At 39.0% G+C, this 26,041-nt stretch overlaps 1 protein-coding gene across 1 annotated transcript in view; it reads left to right on the forward strand.

The window, feature by feature from the left end:
* Positions 1-13,901, forward strand: part of Fam199x (family with sequence similarity 199, X-linked) — a 29,991-nt gene extending 16,090 nt beyond the window's left edge. Inside the window, exons 3-6 of the mRNA XM_028855722.2 lie at positions 2,893-3,042; positions 3,359-3,520; positions 5,277-5,543; positions 7,011-13,901. Of these exons, the coding sequence (XP_028711555.1) occupies positions 2,893-3,042; positions 3,359-3,520; positions 5,277-5,543; positions 7,011-7,181 (750 nt within the window). The 3' untranslated portion in view covers positions 7,182-13,901. The remainder of the gene's footprint in view (positions 1-2,892; positions 3,043-3,358; positions 3,521-5,276; positions 5,544-7,010) is intronic.
* The last annotated feature ends 12,140 nt before the right edge of the window (positions 13,902-26,041 follow it).

Raw genomic sequence — 26,041 nt, forward strand, 5'->3', positions numbered from 1 at the left:
ATTTTATGGAATTTCCCCTTTTGTAGATTGTCTATTCACTTGAAGTGTATTTTACTTTAATAATACCCTTTGAAAAACAAAATTTATTTAGACAGGATCTTGCTACCCAGCAGAGGCTGGCCTTCAACTCAGGACCCTCCTGACTCAGTGCTAAATCTTTCAGGCTTCTACCACGTACAGCAAATGGTTTTTAATTTAGATAAGGTCCTATGCATGTGTTTTTTCTTTATTGTGCTTATGATGTTGTATTAAAAAGTGCTTTACCCAAGAACATGAAGATTACCTGTTCCTTCTTAGGGTTTTAGAGGTTTAGTTCTTATATGTAGGCCTTTGATGTATTTTGATTTTTTTTTTTGCATATGTTCCCCCCCCCACACACACACCTTAAAAAAACCTGAAACTGGGGAAAGCCTATCTTTTTTTCCTAGTTGGAAGGAAAAGCTTGCAATCTTTTCCACTGAGTGTAATGTTTTTGTAGTTTTTCAGTAAATAACTAGAGAAGAATTTCCCTTTTATTCTCAATTTATACAAATTCATAGCTGTGGGTGTTGATTTCTAGTTGTTTTTTTTTTTAATTCAGCATCATTTGTTAAAAAAGTCTATTGTATTTCTCATTGAATAGTCTTGGCATACTGTTGCAAATGGGTTTATTTTTGGACTCACAATTCCATTGCCTTAATGCTGGTGTCTGTTCTTGTGCTTGTACAACACTGTTTTGTGGTTTCGTAGCATGGAAAGGCATTAGTCTTCAGTCCGTGTTGAAAGCCCAAAACTGGCTTCTAATATCAGCAAAGGAATACAGCGGCAGGAATAGCAACAGAATTAGACAACGTTGCTAGTAAAGGTGAAATCAAGCAGGCAAAAAGAAAGCTGCTTTCTTCTATCTTTTCAATCTTTCTTTTATCTGAACTGCCACCCACATTTAGGGGGGACCTTCCCACTTTAAATAATCCAATAAGGAAAATGGATTCCTTATCCAGTCAATTTGACAAACAAGATTCACAGTCTGTTAGGCTTAGTGTGTGTGTCTCAGGAATACCATCCACATCTTTTGAGATACTGTCTCTAATTGACCTGAAGCTCATCAGTTAAGCTAGGCTGACTGGCCAGTATACCCCAAGGATCTGCCTCTCTCTTTTTACATCCATCATGTGCTACATTGTGCAGTTGTATATGGATGGTATTGTGTTACCTTCCCAAGTATAAAATTTTCATGTAATGAGCATGGTTTCCACTCTGTTGAATCCCCTGTACCTATTATAGTGCCATTATTAGAATTTCAAATACATATGAAAGCAATAGTTTTTAGTACTGAAGTTCTGCTCTTTTGGAAAATTCAAGGCCTAGAAATCATCCAGAGTCAAATATAGTTGCAATATCTAGAGACCCAAAAACGAATAAAAGTTGATGTAGCTTGTAGTCATGAAAATATTCTTTGAAAATTGCTAAGAAAGGAAAAGATTTTACCTATTTTTTATTTCATTCTCCATTTATTCCTTTTTTTAAATTTTTCTTTATTAAGAAATTTTCTACTCCACATACCACCCACAGATCCCACCTCCTCCCTCCTCCCTCCTCCCATCCCCCAAATCAAGGTCAGCAGAGCCCGGCACACTGAGCCTAGGCAGGTCCAAGCCTCTTCCCACTGCACCAAGGCTGCGCAAGGTGTCACACCACAGGCCCCGGGCTCCCAAAAGCCTGCCCATGCACGGGGGATGGATCCTGATTCCCCTGCCTGGGTGCCCCCCAAACAGTTCGAGCCAAACAACTGTCTTCCTTATCCAGAGGGCCTAGTCCAGTCCCATGGGGGCTCCACAGCCACCAGTCCACACTTCATGGGCTTCCACTAGTGTGGCCGGTCATCTCTGCACATCTTCCCATCATGATCTCGGTGTCCCCCGCCTGCAGAATCCCTCCTCTCTCTCATTGCAGTCCCAGATATTACCTATTTTTTGATTATTATCTTAAAAATATTACATTAAATTAACTAATTTTAGAGGATATTTATATGCTTATCACTTTGATGTGACATGTTTTGGTTTTGTGGGTGTATGTACATGTTCAAATATATCAAATTATACATTATGTAGTTTTTGTTTATCAAGTATACATTAATAAAGCTGTTTAATCCACTCTTTTTAGAGGCAATGTAGTCTTGCTTTAATTGGATTTGATTTGATTTTTCTGTGTTTTGAGCTTAGGTTTTATTTCTCCTTTGTCTATACATTGTCTTCTTTCTTGAAAGAGTTTTTGCTTTATATCAGTAGCATATTTTAAATTACTTTAGTTGTTCTTATATATTCAGTACTATACACTTGGGAAGAATTCATGGAATTATGTATCTTGAATAAAGTTAGTTAGTGGCAGGTCGCTCAGGTCTCCTGTGATAGAGATTGGTACTGCTTACTCATCATGTTTTATGGGCTCTGATAATATTGTGGCTATAAATTAAAAACCTTAGTGACAAGTGAAACTTAAATTAGCATTTTAGTAATTCTTACTTGTGATCTATGCTTTTTAGAAAGTACATTTTCTTGGGATATCTTCAGAGAGAATATCCTGACATTGGTCCTTTTTGTATAAAATAGGTATGGTTCAGGATTGATCTACCTGAAAGATCCTGATTGTATATTTACCTTAGTCTTGTATTGAAGTAATTATTTTGGTTTTGACACATAATTTTCTATACCATAGGGTGACCCTACGCTCTGTAGCTCTGGCTGTCCTCAGACTCCTAATTGCTCCTCTCTTACTTCCTGAGTATGGGGATGGGTAACCAACCATGCGTGCCTAAAATAGCTCTTAATTGATGTATAAAACATGCTACCATATTTCAAATGCATTTTTCAGTCTTTACTCTCTTTAACCCCTGTACTTCTTACTTTTCTAAAGTTACCAGGCAGTGACATTGCCAGTGGAAGTGATGTACTTTCTGACGTCATACCCAGTATTCCCAGTTCACCTTGCCTGCTTCCTAAAAAGAAAAACAAGCACCGGAATCTAGATGAACTTGCTTGGAGTGCGATGACAAATGATGAGCAGGTAAATACGTTGACATTCTTAATTAAAAGTGTATGTATGTGGGAAAAGCTTCTATGTAGAGAGGATGTAGAACCTCCTTTAATTCCCTCTTTGTGGCCACTGAATTATGTGAATTGCTTAATAAGTCTGAAATTGAGTTTTAACTTTTTTCCCCCTAGGAAACAAATGAAATTATGGCATCTTAGCAATGATCCTAAGAAATAATCAGCTTTCTTTGGCAAAATAATGCTTCTAATGTCTAAAACATGTCATAATTCACATAGTAAAGGTCAGGTATTAACAGTGATATTATTTGTTGTAATTTTTCTTCACGTAGGTGGAATATATTGAATATCTGAGCCGTAAAGTCAGTACTGAGATGGGCCTTCGGGAGCAACTTGATATTATTAAAATCATTGATCCTTCTGCTCAGATCTCCCCTACTGACAGTGAGTTTATTATTGAACTTAACTGTCTCACAGATGAAAAACTGAAGCAGGTATGTAAAGTAAATATAGATTGTTTACCTATGGAAGATGTCACCATCTTATAAAATGTAGGCTTACATAGTCGTATGCATACTCATATACTATTAAGACCAGAATCACTGCCATGAGATGTGACATTAGAAAAAAATGATGCTGAGCTAAGGGTTGTAGCTCAGTGGTAGAGTGTAACATGCACAGAGCCCTGAATTCAATCTCCAGAACTTCAAAGAAAAAAATGACAGTAATATTTGAGAGCATATGGTTTTAAGAAGTTTTGTGTGACTCACATAGCAATACCTTTCTGGTGAGTGAAGATCTAGAAGCTGCTTTTAGTTATATAGGTCTTGTAACTTATTTCACCACTTAAAGGATGGCTGAACTAAGGCACAGGTTTGCGTTAACTCATTTTACAGCAGATGAATTATCAGACTCAATGTACTAATTAAAACCTAGAGTAGTAGCACACTCCATAATCCTAGCACTTGGGATGTAGAGCTAGGAGGATCAGGATTGCCCTTGATTAGTTAGAGACTTCAAGGCCTGACTGGAATACATGAAATCCTAAATGCCTCAAAGCCAAAATAAAAACTGTGAAACCTCCAAGTTCTACTTAACATTTGCAGGTGGGCAGGCATCTGTGCTGAGGATTTGAATAGTCTTGTGGACTAAGAGCCTGTGCACAGTGAAATCTAAGGAACTTTTTCTCCATGTGTTAAAATGCACACTTCCAATCCCTTCCAAATAACATTTTGTTGCACCTTTTCTCTGATGCATGCTTTAACTGAAAGGCTTTCAATTCTCTACTTCTAGTGTCTTGCATTTCTCACAACAGGGAATATTTTTCCACATTTCAGCTCGTTTCTGTAGTATGGTAAGTTGATGTGTTACATTTAAAATCAGGTGCCATTGTCCTCCTCACTAAAATTTAGGAGTAAGTACACACAAGTCAGACATAAAATCATTAGTATACTTAACTCATCTTTAGTGGAAATCTTTTGAAATGTATAACCACATCGGTTTTATTTTATTGTTTCTGTTTCAGTGTTCTTTTCTTAAAATTCAAATTCTGAAGGCCAATAGAATTTGCTAAGTAATTTTATATCTTTAAAATACAGGTCTGTGTGTTTGCTAGAGTTTTGAACACTGTTGGTATTTTGGTCCTCCTTCTTCTCCTCCCTTCTCCCCTCCCCTTCCTTTCCTTTATGCTCTTCCTCCCCTGCCCCTCTCTTGAGTATTGTTTTGAAACAGTTTCAATCTATAGTCCAGACTGGCTTAGAATGCAATATTAAACTCAGGCTGGGCAGAAACTAGTTGCAACCCTCCTGCCCCAGCCTTCCAAGTGCTAGAATTAATGCACCTGACTTGGTATTTATTTCTATATTTAGATTATTATTATTATTATTATTATTATTATTATTATTATTAGTTTTTCGAGACAGGGCTTCTCTGTGTAGCTTTGGCGCCTTTCCTGGATCTCGCTCTGGAGACCAGGCTGGCCTCGAACTCACAGAGATCTGCCTGCCTCTGCCTCCCGAGTGCTGGGATTAAAGGCGTGCGCCGCCGCCGCCGCCGCCGCCGCCGCCGCCGCCGCCGCTGCCACCCGGCAGATATTTCTTATGACCTTCTATTCCACCTCTTTTATACATCTGAAGCACTTTGGGCATCTTTCACATTAAACGCGCTATGCTTGTTTTTTTTTCTCCAGCATCTTGAGGATGCAATCAAGGCGCAATGCTTAACAGTGCTTGTCCATGTGTCTATCCTAAGGTCAGAAACTATATCAAGGAGCATAGCCCCCGCCAGCGGCCGGCAAGGGAGGCCTGGAAGAGAAGCAACTTTAGCTGTGCAAGCACCAGCGGCGTGAGCGGTGCCAGCGCCAGCGCCAGCAGCAGCAGTGCCAGCATGGTCAGTTCTGCAAGCAGCAGTGGTTCCAGTGTCGGAAACTCGGCTTCAAACTCCAGTGCCAACATGAGTCGAGCACACAGTGACAGCAACCTGTCTGCAAGTGCGGCAGAGCGGATTCGGGATTCAAAAGTAAATTATCTCATCAATACAAAACTTTACCTTTCAATAGTAACCGTACTGTTCCATTTAAATCTCTTGCAAACTAAAAATTGTCCCGCTGTCTGGATGCCTGTGGGTTTTGGTTTGGATGGAACAAGCAGAATGCACTGCTGTTGAGGAACGCACTCAAGGCTTAGTGCTTTCCAATACTCTTAACCCACAACTGTGCCACCTTCAGTCTTCTCTGATTTTTATGTTCATTTTCAGTAAGAAATATTGGAAATATGAAAATAATAGCTAATTCTCAAGATTGCCACTCACTACTGAGTGAATCTCACTATGTTGCTAATGTTGCTGTCTATTAGCTCCTAAAACTGTTGTGTGTGTCTTTGGTGTGTGTGTGTGTGTTGTGTGTGTGTGTGTGTGTGTGTGTGTGTGTGTGTGTCTTTGGGGTGTGTGTGTGTGTGTGTCTTTGGGGTGTGTGTGTGTATGTCTTTGGAGTGTGTGTGTGTGTGTGTGTGTGTCTCTTTGGGGTGTGTGTGTGTGTGTGTGTGTGTGTGTGTGTATTTTCAGTGTTTTCTTGATGTTTTCACCTTAATTGTTCCTTGACTAATTACAAAGTATAATAACGCTTTCTGTAATCTAGCTCTATTCTTTTGTTGTTGAAACTTGTTGTTGGCGCTTGTAAAAGAAAGGAGACGTGTACATGGAGTGGTTATGTGGCTCAGCATGGGCGTATGAATGGCTCCTTGCATGGCACAGAGTGGAGCCAATTTAAAGATGAAAAGGGAATCTCTTGAACTCTTTGGAAACCCAGTGGTTATCAGAAGATACGCAATGATTCTTTCCCCATTTTGTATTGTTTTTGTTTGTTTTGTTTTGTTTTTGTCAAAGTAGAAGAAACAGCCATCTTTGATGGTTACCAAGGGATTTCACCGGATGTGTGGTCATTCTCTTTTGGTAGTAGTTTACCAGTGATGAGGATTAAGTATCTACTGGGTTCCTAACAGACTTTTAAGACTGCATTTGCCAGATATTAGGAAGGTGTGAGTCTTTCACAGCCATTGGAAGGTTTTTATTACTCTGGTGTAAAATGTACCTTAAAAGCATAAGCATTAGGGTTTTGGGCAATATTTTCTGCATTTTATATTCAGCGTTGTGCTCCAGTGTTTTATTTTTTGCTGTGTTGATGCCAGTGCACCCTAAATAAATTTTAAAAATATAATTCTTTACAGTGTTTTGTTATCCATAGCTAGCCCAAATGATGAAGTATTAACCCTTCCTAGCCAAAAGAGTCACTAGTCAAATGCCATAAAAATAGAATCTTAATTTTTTTTACATCTAAGCCAGTGGATTACTTGTTGGTGTAAGAATCACTCTGCAGAGAAACTTGAACAACTCCGAAAATTTAGAAAATAGAGAATTTGAGCCACAAAACCCTGGGCTGCATATTGCAATGTCTAAACCTTACTGACTTTAGACTGTTCGCTTTCACAGAAACGATCCAAGCAGCGAAAATTACAGCAGAAGGCCTTCCGCAAGAGGCAGCTGAAGGAGCAGAGGCAGGCCCGGAAGGAGAGGCTTAGTGGGCTCTTCCTTAATGAAGAGGTACTGTCCTTGAAAGTGACTGAAGAAGACCACGAAGCAGATGTTGATGTTTTGATGTAATAGAGTGCATTTATCAGCATTCTTCCTAAGCATTCTTCTGTCCTCCTTGGTTTACATGTATCTTGACCAAAAGTTTGGTTACGGTTGTGCTGATGATGTATCATTCATAATTTAGGCCAGTGGTTCTCAGAGGGTAGTCCCAGTACCTGCAGCTTCAGCATCACCTGAAAAGATGTTAGAATTGCATTTGAACCCCATCCCAGACCCACAGACAATGTGGATTTGGGGCAGCACTGTGTTTTAACCAATGCCAAGTTATTCTCGTGCACATTCTGATTTAAGAACCACTGGTAAATGTCTTAACTACTTTAACTTTATGGTGATTAAGTGGGCTTTTCAAAGACTAGTACATTTACAGTTTGGGGGATTTTAAAGTACAAGTAGTTTATTTTGTCACTATATGTGTAGAGTCCACAATTCAGTTCCCTTCTTAATGATAAGATTTCTTAGTTTACTTTTTTTTTCAAGAGGGCCATAGTATAATTATCAGTTCCTAGGGGCAAATCTTTTTTGAGGTGAGGGTGCGCATAAGGTATGCATTGCTGTTTACAATAGTGCCTTCATTAGGTTCAGTTCTATTTTCATTAAGTGTTAATGCAAAGGTATAAGAAAAGGCCCTAATCTTTTCCAATCAGATGTGTTTTTTGTTTTTCTATACTTTATGTCAAGTGAGAATTATTTCTGCAAGTAATAACTACTGAGAAAATAATGCTATACTAGCGGAATTTTAGACTTAATGCTGTGTTGATTAATTTTCAAATGAAGACTCCGATTAAGCAATGATACCAATCAAACTTTCCCATTGCATCCTTACATTTTAGGCTGTCAGATAATCTCTAAACTAGATAATTTATCTGTTTTTCTCTATCAGAATTATTTTATGCAGCACATCTCCAATTTTTTATATTTGGTTTAACAGCTTACAGGCATGTGAACAGGTTAATGTTAAAAATTGACTGATAGACCACTTAGAGTTCTACCAAACTTCAGAAACTGCTGTAAGTCTATAAAGCAGTGGAGTATAGAAAATACCTTTGTGGATTCCTAATAGGATTCTAAGTCTAAATGTGAAATCATGGAGTTTCTTTAATGTTTCAAAGAATTCATTATCATGAACTTAGAAATAGTCTTGACTCCTTTTCTTCTTCTCTAAGTCTTTGAGCATTTACACAGGCTAGAGAAGATAGAAACCGAGACTACTGACAATCAATTTGCTTTCTGATTTTCATTTCTATTATAGCATTTAGAAGGCAAACTGATTGTGTAATGAATATTTTGAAAAGACTATATAGAGTTCGGAGGTTAATAGGGTTTCAATTGTATTTAACTTTAGTTCTTCAAAAAGATTGACAACTTAAATCTGTTCATTTTTAGTTGATATAAAGGCTTAAATTTTACTAAATTAAAAGTGAAGATTTAATCCTGGTATGTTAGCACATGCCTTTAATCCTAGCATTCAGGAAGCTGAGGTGGGGATTGCAAGTTCAAAGCCAGCCTGGGCTACATAGTGCTACTAAAGTTTTGTATACATTTACAATTCTTATTTCATTTTGCTTCTTTAGAGGGTTAGAGAATTGAAACCGAGGGTAAAAATTAGTACCTTGCAGCATTGCTGAGGTCTGTGGTCTGGCTGTAACTTTTGAGTGCCCACTAAGATCAGAATTTAAAATGCTACTAAAGTAAAAGCATGAATATGTGTGCTTTTGGCTAAAGTCGTATTTCTGACTTTCCTCCTACCTCCTTTGGTACTCCAGTCTAGTTTAGAGGGACCAAAGAGATCTTAGGGTTGGGCCCTAGAATACTTGATGAAAGGTGTACTCTGTTTTTCCGTCCAAGCACAGAAATAGAACAAAGAAGAGAAGCAAATATATCTAAACTCTCCGCCTTCCCTTAGCATTAGCAAATCCCACAGAGGAAGAAGAAGCTCTTTCTGTTGTCCAACGAAGATGGGCATCATTAAGATACAGAGCAACATTTTTTTCATCACACAGTTGCAAACTATTTATTTGTTGATGATGCTTAGTAGAAGAAAATCCAAAACTGGTTCCGGATATAATTTAAGACCAATTCCTCTATGCTCCCCAAAATCATGTAGTCTTCTTAACTTAGATTTAACTTAAGTCACTATTGAATAAGTTTACCAAAGTGCCATTGGCAGATTTTTAATGTCTGTAAAGGTTTGTGTATTTATAGAAATGTGTCATGAAATTTTGTGTAAGTCCAGATTCACTCTAAATGGTAGAACCAGAATATAAAGTCTATTTGGAGGAGATTGAAAACACTACTTTCATTTAAAAGGAAAAAGTGGAACTACTGGACTTGTTTGTGATCTAAGAGATAGAGATTAAAGCCTTTCTCTTTCCCTCCAAGATAGAAACTTATCACAAAAAGACAAAGTTTCTTCTGTCTTTGTTATTGTGCTGTGGTCTGTTATCTGTTAGGATATTTCATGTAGATAATTCAGAGAGAATTGTTGAAATAGGTGGTAATTTATTAAATTTGGTATCTCTTTGAGGTATATTTTAAAACAAATTCAAGTCAGTATCTTTTTTTCCTTTTCAATGGAAAGCCTACTTAATCAATTAAAAGGAAAATCAGGGAAATGCAAATCAAAACTGTTGAGATTCTATCTTCCTTCAGTCATAATGGCTATAATCAAGGAAACCAAGAGTAAATACTAGTGAGAGTAGAGGGTAGGAAGGAATCTGTTTATACTGCTGGTGATAATATAAACTGGTTGTACCAGTGGAAATCAATATGAAAGTTCTTTTTTTAAAAAACTACAAATGGAACTATATTGTCATCCAGCTATATCATCCCTGAGTATATGCTCAAATAAATGAACTCAGCATATGACAGGAATACTTGTACTTCCATGTTTATCACAGTACTGTTCCCAATAGTCAATAAATGGATGCCTACCAGCAGATGAATAAAGAAAATGTGACATATACATAGAGCATAGTTGTTTGTATTCAGCCATAAAGAAGACTGGAATTATGCCATTTGCAGGAAAATGGATAGATAGAGGTCATCATGTTAAAGCAAACATTGTGGTTTTCTTATACATGTGGAATCTAGATTTAGTAAAAAGCAACTCATGAAATTGGAAGGGGCACTATTTGGGAAGAGGAAAGGCTCTAGTGAAAAAGGAAAGAGGGGCAAAAGATGGTGGGTGAATATGATCGAAGTAGATTGTAGATATGTATGGATAAATAAGTGAATGAATGAGAAGTCCAGAATTTGCTCCACTGTACAGAGTTTGTCTTCTGTACAAAACTCATGGTGGAGTGAATTAGTCTCCTCTTTGCAGATTTATCCAGAGACTTTTTATTAGGGATCTTGGAAGAGTATGTCAGTCCTTAATACAGCTTTTAAAAGTGTGAACAATGAGTTAAGCAAAATGGCATGTATTTTTATACAGTTTTGCAAATGATTAAAGGAAGGTGGTGTTCTAGAATGTAGTAGGTTGTAAAGGGCTAGTTCATTCTATCTTGCCAAGAACTTAGAGTAAAATGATAGTTTTTCTTCATTCTGCAGTAGATAGTGGCAGTTTTGTTGAGTTCCTCTGTTTTTTGGGTAAGTTAGATATTGCTGAATTAAATCCCAGAAGCTGACTTATAAAATAATGACCTATAGTGTGCATAGACATTTCATTTTTTGTTTAGCTTTTAAAGGTGGTAAATTCCCTCAAAAGGAAAAATTATAAGAAGTTATTGTATAAAGGTATCCAGATTCTGATGAGCTTTAAAAATTGTAAAATTTATTGTATATCTTCATATTTAAGCCAAAAATATTATTACATAAACTCTATAGATGTCTTGTTTTGGATTCTCTTAGCAGACTTTTTTTTCATGGCTTCTCTGTAGCCTCATGTGCCTTAAAGGTGGTGAATTTTGTCATTTTCATCAATATCAGGCTTTTCCAGACTCAAATAATCAGAATGTTATAATTTGGTTCATATAATGCTCATGGGGTTTGGATATTAGTAAGCAAAACTTACCAATCAGTAGTAGTAGAGTATAAAATGAAATAAAAACCTTCAGATCTTAGACTCATTTGCTTAAAATGAGTTGATTATTGAAGAGCCTTGCATTTACGTAACGTTTTAGTTAACCTATTTTTTCCACTGGGGGAAAAAAGTCTGAGGCCAGGATACTTTTTACTTCTTTTCTTTCTGAGACAGGGTCTCCCTATGTACTTCAGTCTAGCCTTGAACTTGCTATGTTGTCCCGGCTGGTCTGGAACTTGTGATTGTTTCCCCTTAGCTTCCCTGGTGTTTGGAACCCAGACGTGTCTGGGGAATATACCTTTTTAAACTAGGTAACATATACCATGAAAGAGAATTTTTAGGGTCTGGACAAAAACTCTTCGAGAAGCAAGATTGTCTAGCAAGGTATTTTCTTCTCTTAACTTTAGGGATTCCTAGGATTCATCTGTGTGATCGTCGGGGCACCCTGTCCTCTCTCCTTTAACACAGTACCTCTTAGCACTCTCTCTTCAATTCTCGAGAATTGATGGAGGGTGAAGCCAGTTTGACTTAGCTGATAGTATTCTTTTGTGTTCAATGGTAGTGTGAATGTTGAATGCACTGACATTCAACATATTTAAGTTAGAGATAAATTCCATCTCGAAAGGGACCATTAGGAAATAAATATTTGAGTGTACGTTGCAGTAGGTTTAAACTTGAATGAAGTGAGATAAATTTTATCTTAAGATTGAACATTATTAAATATGTAAGAAGCCTCTCGGGCATTTTGAGCTAGGCATTTCTGTCAGTATAGTATTTGGAACACAATCCTTGGAATATTTAAATTTGGTCTCTGAAAAATAATTTACGTTCTCTATGAGACTTAGAAGAAACTCTGACAATTCTCTAACTGGGTGTTAAGAGTAAGGCAGTTGCATGCCATAGCTCAAGATCCAAGTTGGCTCACTACAATTAAATTTCCATTTCTTAAGTGCTAAATTTGTTTGCAGCTCCCTGCCCAATTATTTTTTGAATTGAGGTTATTGATGTTTCAACCTAGATCAGAAAATGGCAAATTGCATTTTAATTTGACGTTCATGCCAAACTCGGAAAACCCAGTGTGGTCTTTGCTGATTTCAGTATGTAGTAGTTTTTCTTTATTGTCAGGTTTCTTCTGTTACATCTCTGTGGTGAATGGAACCTGTGGAAATCTGTGTTCTTTTTTGTGCTGATGGATGGGGTGGGAAGGGGAAGAATTGCTTAATTAATGCATATCTGTTTTGACTATGTCAAGGTAATTGTAGAATTAATGTGTACAGATGACAAGTACACAGTTAAGATGCTGAATTGTCCAGAAGAGCCATGGCTGTTCTGTGAAGTTGCTTGATCTTAAACTGAAGCTGACCTCTTGACTTTACATTGAGATTTCGGGGATTTTATAGAATGGAGCTGAGAGAATTTAATTTCCTGACTGAGTAATTTAGATAAAACATATTATCCATGAATCTTTGTGTTGGCAATTTAATCTGTTACCAAAAGAAATTAACAATGAACACAAGTACATGTGAAACATTTCACAGATGGTTAAGAGTTGCAAATTGTGGAACTCTCACCACTTTTCAAAAATTAGTTATGTAGCATCAGTATCATAACCAAAGTAAGTAGGAAGGTGACTGGTTTGGAGAATCTGCAAGTAGTCTTAAATATTGTAAAGTATCAGATTGTTAACCAGGACTTTTCCCTGTATTCCTGAAAAATATATTCTATATTAATGCCCTTTTGTATATGCAACAGTCTTCTGTACATTCTGTACTTACTACAGTGTATATAAAACCTGCTTGTTGTTCTCAAAGCTCTGTGAGGGGATAATGATAGTTATAACACATTTGGTTTCTATTTTGAGTTCCTTGCACATGAAATATTTTAGCCCTTATGTCTAAGCAAGTATTATGGTTGTAACTGAAGCTTGCTATGTGGCAGAACTGTGTTTTGAACCCAAAAATATCAGAACAAAAGGAGTCATTTTGGTCATTAAGAATTGTGGTAATTATTCCATCTTAATTATCTCTTTTAAAAAACCCACTGCTGCTTACTACTTTATACTCTGAATCAGCTCCTCTCCAAGTTCCATCCCTGAGTATTTCCCACTAACAGAGAATTGTCCTCATCATTGGTTCAAAGTTTGATTGGACTCTATAAACTTTTTTTGTGAGAGTCTCAGTCTCCTAAAAGTCATGAGCAAAACATTTTTTTCTGAAGAGGTCAGATTTCTAGAGAAATTATCATTCACACAGTGAGTGAGAATTAGGTTGGTTATTTTGTTGTTGTTGACAAAAACGATCTATTTTCTTTATATATTGCTGTTGAATCTTTTAAAGTTTAAGTTTCCAGAACAGAAATGTCTATGATCAGTTGTATGTGTAGATTCAGGTGCCATTCTGATTTTTTTTTTTTGTAAGGTTTTGGTTTGTTTTTGTTTTTTGTTTTTTGATCAACAATGTTATTTCTTGCCACTAGAGGGATGTCTGTGATTGTTTTCTGCTTTGGAAAAATCTTAGCTTTTTTTTTTTTTTTTTTTTTTTTTAAGTTTCACAGATTGGCATAGACTTATTCTCAAAATGTTTTGTGTTAGTAACTATGTTCATTTATTAGTCAAAGGTAGATTAACTAAGCTTGTTTAATGAAAAAGGCAGTCTTACCCATGCTGTCTGTAATCTTCCATTTTTAATAAATGTTAGATAATAAGTAAACCCTGTATGTGTGTGTGTTTCTTTTTTTAAGGTACTCCATAGCTGTACTGTCCTTATGGCAGGCATTAGACATATGTGACTACGTAAATGAACTGAAATGAAGTAAAGTTCAAAATGTGTTCCTTAGTCATACAGCAATACTTCAAGTGTCCAATAGCCACATGTGGCTTTCGGCTCATTTTTGTTTTGGAAAACACAGAATCTAAAAAAACATTTCACAATGTTGAGCATGGTGGTGCACACACCTTTAATCACAGCATTTGGGTATCGGAGGCTGCTGGATCTCTATGAGTTTCAGGCCAGCCTGGGCTACAGAGTGAATTCTAGCACAGCCAGGGCTATAGAGACCCTGTCTTGTAAAAGCAAAATAACATTTTTTTTTTTTTTAGTATTCCACAATCACAGAGAATTCTTGTGGAGCATGCTGCTTATAGAGATTTGATGGTTTCTCTAGCAGTCATTATCATTCCACCAGTTAGCAATAATCAATGGCTAACAACTGCTGCCCACGAAGGTGGTAATGATTGGTGTGAAAGAGCAAGTAAAATGCATTTGTTTTCTCTCTTTTTTTTTTTTTAAATCTACAACTTCTTGTTAAATTCACATTTGCACTTCACCTTTTTTTTTTTTAATATTTATTTATTACGTATACTGTGTTCTGCATGTATGCCCGCACGACAGAAGAGGGCACCAGATCTCATTACAGATGGCTGTGAGTCACCATGCGGTTGCTGGGAATTGAACTCAGGACCTCTGGAAGAGCAGCCTGTGCTCTTAACCTCTGAGCCATCTCTCCAGCCCTTGTTTTCTCTTTTATTAAAACCATTGCCAGAGTTGGGAAGCTGGTGAGACGTTTAGTGGAAGAGTTTCTCTGATACTATTTCATTTGACTATGAGAAAGAGTTAATGTTTGCATAATGTGATAAATTAGGCACAGTTTCTTTGGTTAGTTGGTTTTGGTGGTTTGGGTGGGGTTGAACCTGGGCCCTTGAACATGTTAAACCATTGCTCTTACTCTTGAGCTGTACCCTTGACTCCACAATTTCTTAGTTTTATTATTACAAAGAGACTGTCATGCAGCTTTCTCTGTGAGTTCTTCCTTCGACATAAATCTGTTAATGACAGTATTAGGACACAGAATCAAGTACAGACATTTTGAAGACAATCTAATACTGAATGCTCAGCCCTGGACATATATACATATGGAGGCAACACTGAACAGATTCAGAAGGATGCATTACATGTTGATTTGTGTATAAGTATATGTATCAACAATGGTTAGAGAAGAAGAAGCCATGAGTTTGGGACGGAGGGTGAGGTCAGACATGGGAGGGGGAGATAGAAGGGAGAAATGATGTAATTACATTTTAATTTAATACCACTATTCTTACAAATATAAAGAAGTGTTTCTTTATTAATTCTTGTGGTAGATTCTAATAGATTCTCTGCTTCTTGAACCTGACAATATTCTACCCTCTTGCTATTAGTTTGCATCTCATGGTAAGTGGAATGTTATATTGCATTATCTGGGGGTTTTGTGATAGGCTGGCAGTTACTAGATTTAGGTCCAGTGTCACTCACTTTATAAAGAGGGGTGATTTTTTTTTTTAGCATGACATTCATTAGGATGCTATAATCACTATATATTCTTTTAAAATGAGCAGATGACTAGGTTTATGTAATTTCAACTCAAAAAGCTTCAGGTAGCTAGAACAATGAATCCCCACATACGCATACCTACTTCAGCCTTGTCATCCCAGCCAATCTTTCTTTCTAACCTTCCCTCATTGATCCACTCATTCAAAAATGATAGCTAAAGCAGGGGTTCTCAACCTTCCTAATACTGTGACCCTTTAGTACAGTCCCTCATGTTGTAGTGGCCCCTGGTGATAAAATTATTTTTGTTGCTACTTTATAACTGTAATTTTTTGTTATGAATTGTGATGTAAATATCTGTGTTTTTCCGATGATCTCAGGTAATGACTGTGAAAGGGTCACTCAAGGGGTCGAGACCCACAGGTTGAGAGTAGCCCCTCTAATGCTACAAAAGCTAAACCAAGGTGACAAAATTTCATCTGTCTGATTTTTTAAAAGATAAACGTACTTCTGTTATATGTGTTATATTCACATGTATATAATCATATCTATAAAAATACTTCCTAATGGCAAGTATTCTATTTATTTGCAAATAAAAAACGTAACCATTATTGTTACTAATATCAACAATAATTCTGCATGTTGTCGACACTAGTATAAAATGAGTACTTTTTCTATTGCTTGAGGAGTTCTGGTGGTATCTTGGCCTCTACCCTCTCACCTTTTTCTCTCACTTTTCAAGACAAGGTTTTATGGAATGCATCCTACCCTGAGCTTCTGATCTTCCTGCCTCCACCTCACCTCCTAAGCACTGGGATTACAGTCATGCACCAACGCACCTGTTTTTATGCAGTGATAGGACTGGAACCCAGAACTTCATGCATGCTAGGCAGGCATTCTACCAGCTGCATTGACCCCCATGTGTATTGAAGTATGATAGCTATTGCTTTTTATATATAAACAAATTCCCAGTTGTTCTCTCAGTATGTTGTTAAAAGTCATAGAATGATTTGAGTTCCCAGGCAGACGGAAGGGAATAGTTCACAGTAACTTGAAGTTTGCCTTTGCTGTTCGATGTGCCTCTATATCCAAGAATTTTCTTCTCATAGGCTGAGGTGATGGACTGGTGGATACAGTGCTTGACATGAAAGCATAAGGACCATAGCAGATCTCCAGATCCCAGATGAAAGCCACACAAGCCAGGTTATAGGCATAGCAGCTGCCTATAATCCTGGCACTTGGGAAGCAGAGATGGGATCCTTAGAGTAAGTTGGCTCGCTAAACTAGCTAGAATCAGTGAATTCAGCAAGAAACCTTGACTCAGTAAATGGAGTAGAGAGCAATCAAGAAAGACACCTGATGGAAATTAGACCTCCATACATGCACTCACAAGTACACTTAGCCCTTCTACATGTGTGTACCCACACAGACGTGTATGCACATCACACACACACAAAGAATTTCCTTAGTCAAAGTTAACCCAAATGGTAAAGATGATTTCATTAGGGTCATGTGGAAGATATAAGGAAATGGAGGTTTCTAGCTTTCCCCCTTGTGTTTAAGAACATTTCTGAGACTATTGGATTTTTTTTTTTATTTTAACTTATCAGACTATATAGTTATCAGTTAAATGATACAACTTGAGAGTTTGCAGGGATTTTGTAGATCATCCACTGTGGTGGTTTGCAACCTTAAGTGGTGTATCATAATTCCCAGGAGGCTTATTCCAGCAATAATGGTAGCCAGCCCTGGAGTTGCCAGGAGGTTTAGGGCTGGGCTTGAGAATTTGCTTTTGTTTCTCTTAGTAAAGTTTGTTCTTTTATACTTTCATACATGCACACTCTGTATTTTTGGTCCCTCTTTCTTCCCACTCCCACATTCTCCCATCTTCCTCTGGGTCATACCAGCACCCCTCTATAAATCTCTTTTCCCTATTGATTTGTTTTGTCTTTTAGTGTCCCATGGAAAGTTTAATCAGGACTGTCCATGTGAGCCTGAGTTTAGAACCATCCATCAGAGCCTGGTGGACTCACAGGTTGGTACACAATTTGATGCCATGCTTCTCCTCTCCTCCAGAATCTGTTGTTTGTTAACACATCAGCAGTGTGTTGAAGGGCCCCATGGTTTTTTTCTACCTTCATAGCTGACTGTTAGGAGGGTCTGACTTAGGTGGACCCTGTGCCAGATGCACAGCTGTTGTGAGGTGGTGGTTCTCATGTGCATATCCTGCTTAGAGAAAGCTATTTTGCAGCAGACCCCTTCCTCATCCTGCAGCTCTCATTCTTCCTCCTCTCACAATATTTCCTGAGCTTTAAGCAAGTGGTATAAATGTTTTCTCAGAGTCTGAGCCCTCAACCGTCCTTTATTGTCAGCATTTTGTGCAGTCATGAGTGTTTGCCCTTATCTTCATTTACTTCAAGGAGAGCCTTGTCTTTCTTTTTTTTTCTTTTTCTTTTCTTTTCTTTTTTTTTTTTTTTTTTTTTTTTTTTGTTTTTTGAGACAGGGTTTCTCTGTGTAGCTTTGCGCCTTTCCTGGATCTCACTCTGTAGACCAGGTTGGCCTCGAACTCACAGAGATCCACCTGCCTCTGCCTCCCAAGTGCTGGGATTAAAGGCGTGTACCACCACCACCACCACCACCACCACCACCACCACCACCACCACCACCACCACCACCACCCCCCAGCGGTGGTGGAGCCTTGTTTTAAGGCTGAGTGTAGCCTTTCCCCTGCATAGAAACAGATGTTTGCAGGGGTGGTTCATGCTATGTCACTTCATCTAAGCAGCCTTCTTAGGTGTTGTTCCCCTCCCCTCAGGTCAGAAGTTCCTGTGTGATGCTGGTGCTGTTTGTCCAGTGAACAGCTGTGGATACAGCACCATCTTTTTTTCTTCCTCCTTCCATTGTAAAAATGGGAGAATTTACACCTAAGCTGAAAGGGATTATCTGCTGCAAACTGTTCAGTGATGTAGATACAGCCAATTCAGAATCCGAAAGTAGAAGTACCATTTTACACCCTCAGCCCAAAGTTTTTATTATAAATTTGCTTTCTTTGGAGTGGTTGGCCCAAAAAGCTTTATTCTCAGGCTCCTCTGCATATTTGAGGGTTTTTTTTTTTTTGGATGGTGGTCAGTTTTTGTCTGCCTAGATCAAAAGATTCTACTATAGGGACCAAACTTGTTGGGGTAAAGGGGTGTCCCAGTAAAGTGCTTGTCATGTAATTGTGAGGATTTAAGTTCAGTCTCCTAAAATCACATTTAAAAAAAAAATCCCAACTCAACTAACTGCACAGAACTGTAATCCCAGAACTGGGAGGGAGAGAGGTGGATCCTGGGGATTTGCTGGCTAGACAGTCTAACTGAATCAGTGAGTTTCAGATTGAGTCAGAGACCCTGTCTTCAGAAAATAAGATGGAGAATGATTGAGGAGGATGCTCAGCATCAAATTCTGGCCTCTCCACACACATGTGAATGCATATGTACATACCTCCACACTAAGACAGGCATATACACAAGTATATGGGCTAGCAAAATCAGAATCGCTTATAAGAGGCTCCAAGTTCTTGGACTCTGTCCCAAACCTATTGAGGAATAAATTCTGGGAATGAGGTTCAGCAAGCTGTTCTCTTTTAATCTGGTGCTGGGGTTCAAACCCTCATTCTGATCCATGCTAGGTTGGTGTTCTACCAGTTGAGCTACATCTCCAGCCCAGTGATCTGTATGGTAGTAAGCCTTCCAGATGATTCTGATGCATGTTTAAATTTGAGAACCACTGGAATAGTATTTTCCTCTTCCCCTGAACATCAGAATCATGTAGAAATCTTTTAGAAAGTACTGGTTCCTTCCATTCCCTGTGTGTGTGTGTATGTGTGTGTGTGTGTGTGTGTGTGTGTGTGTGTGTGTGTGTGTGTGTTCATACGTGTGAGGTACACATGCTAATGCATACACATGTGGAGGCTAGATGATGATGCTGGGTTTCTTCCTCTGTTTCCACCTTGTTTTGTTTATTTTATTTTATTTTTTTTTAGTTAGTACCGCACCTTGTAGCCCTAGGTGGGCTGAACCTCCCTATGTAGACCAGGCTGGCCTCAAATTCACAGAGATCTGCTTGTCTCTACCTCCTCAGTGCTGGGATCCACCTTATTTTTAGAAGCAGAGCCTTTCACTGAACCCTGAGCTCAGTATTATAGCTAGACCAACTGGCCAGCAAGTTCCAGGGATTTGCCTGTTTCTTCCCTTCCCAGTGATAGCATTACATGCATATGCTACCACACCCAACTTTTATATGGGCACTGGGGACCTGAACTCAGGTCTTAATGCTCACCCAGCAAACATTCTACCCACTAGCCATCTCCTGAGCCACTAGTTTCTTTGAGTTGTGATTCAGCACTGTGTTGTTTACTTTGTTATTCAAGATTTTCAGGCTTTGGACACCATATTTTATTTTGTTTTATTTTTGAGAAAGGGTCTCTCATGTAGCCCCAGCTGACATTGATCTCCTCCCTACCTCCTAAATGCTGCTATTTTTATGGTATGCTGGGCATTAAACTCAGGACCTCATGCATGCTAAGCAAGTGCCCTATCAACTGAGCTACATCCCCATTCTTAATTAAAACATACTTTTAACTGACACATAAATTGTATGTATTTATGGAGTATATTGTAATGGTTTGATATATGTATATATTATTAAATATATAATTAGGGTAAATATGTATGAATCAAATATTTCTTTATGATGAATACATTCGAAGCCCTTTCCCCTACCTTTCTAAAATATATATTATATTATCTATAGTCATCCTACTGAGCAATAGAATGTCAGAATTTATTCTTTTTGTTTTTTGTTTTGTTATGTTTTTCAAGACAGGGTTTCTCTCTGTATCCTGGAACTCACTCTTTATATCAGGCTGGCCTCGAACTCAGAGATCTGCCTGCCTCTGCTTCCTGCTGGAATTAAAGGTGTTCACCACTACTGCCTGGCCAGAATTTATTCTAATCTAACTATAACTTGTCATTTGGTCAACCTTTGGCATGCCCTGCCTCCAACTCTCTTTCTTATAGTAACAATCATCCTGCAAAACATTAGATCCCATATTGAGTGGGGCCTGTCTTTCTGTGCCTGATCTGTTTCTTGACATTCTCTATATGCTGCTACAAATGACAGGACATCATTCTTTATGGCTATATAGTACTCCATCATGTAGGTGCACTGCATTTTCTTTATTCTTTCACTGAGAGACACTTAAGCTGTTTTCATTTCTTGGGCCTTGTAAGTATTGTTATAGGAGACACAGGAAAGAACATATGACCCTATCTCCCCAAACAAAACAGCAAAAGTCATCACTTTTTGGCTATGACTTCTGTGATTAGATTATGGGAGGAAAGCCATGACTGTTGAATTCCTTATTCTCTTATTGTTAGCACTTTGGCCTTTCCTCTCCATTGCTTATTGATAAAGCAAGCTCCTATGCAATGTGGTACCCTGGGGAGATTACCTGGCAGAGAGCTGAAGGAGGCCTGTGGCAATATCTTGTGGAGGACAGAACCATGGCAGCAGTCAGGTGAGTAAGGTACAAAGTAGATCCTTGCCAGTGAAGCCTTGTGATGATGGCAGCCTTGTGAGAAGACCTGATACAGAGTGCCCATCTCAGCATATACAACATCTTGACTTAGGGACTCTGTTATGATATAATACAGAAGTTGTGTTGAATTTTGGGGTAGTTCGTTATTTGACAGTAGATAAATGATACATCATTTACAGAACAGAAATGAAACAACTTTTCTGTCAGATTTTTCTCATTCTCTGAATGGAAATGCTGCTTCCCCATTCATTTATTGAGCAATACTTCTGGAATGCCTACTAATTGCTAGGCATTGTGGTAAGCTCCAGGGGATGAGTGGTGAACAAAAACACACAGTCTGACTTTTGCACTGGTTTTCAGAGTCTCACAAAAGAGAACCAAGACACATTCCATTAAAGGGAAAACCTTTCCACACCGTAATTTTGGTCATTTTATTAAAGATCAGCAGAGACTTTATTCTGGTCTGGCCATAGCTCACATACAGGTACTTCTGGAGTTTTTGTCTAGTTCATTTTAAGGCAGCCCTAACTTGTCTAAGGATGTAGTTCTTCTACTGAAATAGCTACTTGGTGTTTATTTACCTTATGTGTCGTTCTGCCTTACAGTTAGGTTTCTTTCCCTATCTTCCCTGCTAGCCTGCACTTTTTCTTTTACATCTACAATAGTGTCTTGCATGTATAAAGAATGATAGTGATTTGATATTAATGATGACTTTGTTAATCTGAGTGCTGTCACTGTTTTTCTTATATTTGGGGGGAGTATTTTTTTAAAGACATTAACATGTTTACTTTTTAGATCTCTGTTTCTTTCTAAAGTATTTAGATTATAATAATGATATCTAATAAGGTTTTGAGTCCTAATCATCACAAGATAAAGCAATAAATATATTATTGAGCCGGGTGGTGGTAGCGCATGCCTTTAATCCCAGCACTCGGGAGGCAGAGGCAGGCGGATCTCTGTGAGTTTGAGGCCAGCCTGGGCTACCAAGTGAGTTCCAGGAAAGGCGCAAAGCTACACAGAGAAACCCTGTCTCAAAAAAAAACATATATATATATATATATATATATATATATATATATATATATATGAAATTATTGATATTCTCAGCTAGTTTTCTTAGAACATTTTTTCAAAATTTATGCAAATTATATAGGGATGGTTGTCTGTACTTCACCCCTGAAGCACCACCCCTAGTAGACAGCAGATAACTGCTAGGTACCTGCCCCCAGGGACCCCTTAAGACCTGAAATGCTTCTGGGCTGGCTATCTCTTGGCTACCTTGTGATCCTGGATGCTGGTACTGCGGACCAAGTCAGAGTTCTCCAGAGAACCGAGTTGGACCGGGGCCCACCCCTCCTGGAGAACCGGTAACCAACTCCCTTTGCTTGTTAACTCAAAATAAACCCCTTTTGACTATCAGATAAACTACGTGGAATTGCCTCATTAATTGCCGCTATAAAAGTATCCTGTTATTTTATGTTTGTTTAATGTGCCAAAACATACAGAAAGGCATTATAAACAGAACACAAAATATCATGCAATTAGCGATCCACAACCAAGCACCAGGCTGAGCTCCTAGAGATTAGTTGAAGAAAGGGAGGGGGGATCATATGAACAAGGGGGGTCAAGATCATGACAAGGAAACCCACAGAGACAGCTGACCTGAGTTGGTGGAAGCTCATGGTCTCTAGACTGACAGCTAGGGAGCCTACATGGGACTGAAGTAGGCCCTCTGCATGTGAGTGACAGTTATGTGGCTTGATCTGTTTGTGGGGCCCCTGGCAATGAGAGCAGGACTTATCCGAGGTGCATGAACTGGCTTTTTGGAGCCCATTCCCTATGGTGGGTTACCTTGCTCAGCCTTGATGCAGGAAGGAGGGACTATGCCCTGCCTCAACTTGGTATGCCAGACTTTGTTGACTACCTAAGGGAGGCCTTACTCCCTCTGAGGAGTGGAAGAGGGGTGGGGTGGGGAGGAGGGGGAGGGTGGAAGGGGGAGAAGAAGGAGGAACTGGTGTTGGTATGTAAAATGAAAAAATAAAAATAAAAAAAATACCATGCAATTAATAATGACTGCTTGTGGCAAGAATGAACATATTAGTTTATAAATTTAGAGCTGGCTATGTGCCTGGCAAGGGCAGAGTGGTCTCTTAATGTTGGCATTAATTTGTGATTAGTCAGTTTTCTTGGTGACTCATCCCTGATCAAGTTTGTCCATCAGTATCAATTCAGTTTATGTCCTGTGCATTCAGACAATTGCCCTTTCAGCAGTAACTATGAGAATAACCTAAAGGAGACAGCCCTCAAGATATTTCTCCCCACACAGGAAATACAGTCAGTCCCTTTAAAAGTTAGGGAAATTAAGATCAATGCTATAATATGTATAACAAAAAGGTGTAACCAGGCAGAGACAAACTGATTTCCTTAATTTCTGAAAGAAATGTTTTTAGTTAAAAATTTAAATTAATCATGTATTTTCCCCATGTTAATGCATATATTTCTTCCTTCCTTCAGTTTTTCAAGACAGGGTTTCTCTGTGTAGCCTGGCTATCCTGGAACTCACTCTGTAGACCAGGCTGGCTCAAAGTCATAGAGACCTGCCTGCCTCTGCCTCTCTAGTGTTGGGGTTAAAGGTTTGTGCCACCACCACCCAGCTAATATTTCTTAAGAATATTTAGTGCTATCCTCAGTGTGTGGCCCAGTCAGATTGTGGATTTGCAATCCTTCTGCTTTTAGCTTCCTGAGTGTCGGGGGTTACCAGCCTGTGCCACTAGACCTAACTTATCCTCAGGTTTAAATTTTCCACTTGTTCTACTTTGTTTATGTTGTGTCTTTTTTTTTGTTTCTGTTGCTGTTTTGACACAGCATCTCATGTATCCCAGGCTTGCCTCAAATTCTCTAGGTAGCTGAGGATAATCTTGAACTTCTGTTTGTCTCCACCTCCTATGTATTGATATTATAGGCATGCATTAACATATCCATTTTAATTTTTGTTTCAGAATTTTCTTTATTTTCTTTCCATTTTTCTTTATTAAGAAATTTTCTACTCACTCTACATACCACCCACAGATCCCCTCTCCTCCCTCCTCCCACCGTCCAGCCCTCCCTCCCAAGCCACCACACATCCCCACATCCCCCAAATCAAGGTCTCCCATGGGGAGTCAGCAGAGCCTGGCACACTGAGCCTAGGCAGGTCCAAGCCCCTTCCCACTGCACCAAGGCTGTGCATGGTGTCACACCACAGGCACCAGATTCCCAGAAGCCTGCCCATGCACCAGGGATGGATCCTGATCCCCCTGCCTGGGTGCCCCCCAAACAGTTAAAGCCAGACAACTGTCTTCTGTATCCAGAGGGCCTATTCCAGTCCCATAGGGGCTCTACGGCCTCTAGTCTACAGCTCATGGGCTTCCACTAGTGTGGCCAGTCATCTCTGCACATCCTCCCATCATGATCTCAACGTCCCCCGCCTGCAGAATCCCTCCTCTCTCTCATCGATTGGATTCCTGGAGCTCAGCCTGGCGCCTAGACGTGGATCTCTGCATCTGCCTCCATCAGTCACTGGACGAAGGCTCTATGATGATAGTTAGGGTATTCACTAGAACGGTCACCAGAGTAGACCAGTCCAGGCACCCTCTAGACCACTGCTGGCAGACCAAGGTGGGGTCATCCTTGTGGATTCCTGAGAGCCTCCCTGGCACCCTACCTTTTGCTATTCCTATGATGTCCTTATCTATCATGGTATCTCCCTCCCTGCCCTCCCACTCTGTTCCTGTTCCAGCTTGACCCTCCCATTTCCCTATGTTCTTATACCCCACTCTTCACCCTCCGCCCCCATCTCCCCTGCCCCCGGAATCCTAGTCTGCTCATATAGATCTCTACTTTTCCTTTGATGGGTCATCCATGTGTCCCTCCTAGGGTCTTTCCCTGTTAGCTAGCCTCTCTGGAGTTGTGGGTTACAGTCTGGCCATCCCTTTCCTCACATCTAGTATCCACTTATGAGTGAGTACATACTATGTTTGTCCTTCTTAGTCTGGGTTACCTCACTCAGGATGATATTTTCTAGTTCCATCCATTTGCCTGCAAATTTCATGATGTCATTGATTTTTTTACTGCTGACTAGTACTCCATTGTGTATATGTGCCACATTTTCTTTATCCATTTTTCAGTGGAGGGGCATCTAGGTTGTTTCCATGTTCTTGCTATTATGAATAATGCTGCTATGAACAGAGTTGAACAAGTGTCCTTGTGGTTTTGCTTGAGCATCCCTTGGGTATAAGCCCAAGAGTGGTATCATTGAGTCTTGAGATAAATTGATTCCCAATTTTCTGAGAAACTGCCATACTGATTTCCAGAGTGGCTGTACAAGTTTGCATTCCTACCAACAATGTAGAAGTGTTCCCCTTGCTCCACATCCTCTCCAACATAAGTTGTCTTCAGTGGTTTTGATCTTAGCCATTTTGACAGGTGTAAGATGGTATCTCAGAGTTGCTTTGATTTGCATTTCCCTGATAACTAAGGATGTTGAGCAATTTCTTAAATGTCTTTCAGACATTTGAGATTCTTCTATTGAGAATTCTCTGTTAAGCTCTGTAGCCCATTTTTTAATTGGATTGTTCAGTATTTTGAAGTCTAGCTTTTTGAGTTCTTTATATATTTTGAAGATCAGCCCTCTGTCAGATGTGGGGTTGGTGAAGATCTTTTCCCATTCGGTAGGCTGTCGTTTTGTCTTATTGACTGTGTCCTTTGCTCTACAAAAGCTTCTCAGTTTCAGGAGGTCCCATTGATTGATTGTTTGTCTCAGTGTCTGTGCTACTGGTGTTATATTTAGAAAGTGGTCTCCTGTGCCAATGCGTTCAAGACTACCTCCTACTTTCTCTTCTAGCAGGTTCAGAGTAACTGGATTTATGTTGAGGTCTTTGATCCACTTGGATTTGAGTTTTGTGCATGGTGACAGATATGGAAC

The sequence above is a fragment of the Peromyscus leucopus genome, chromosome X (assembly GCF_004664715.2).
Source record: "Peromyscus leucopus breed LL Stock chromosome X, UCI_PerLeu_2.1, whole genome shotgun sequence".
In the NCBI taxonomy this organism is placed as follows: Eukaryota; Metazoa; Chordata; class Mammalia; order Rodentia; family Cricetidae; genus Peromyscus; species Peromyscus leucopus.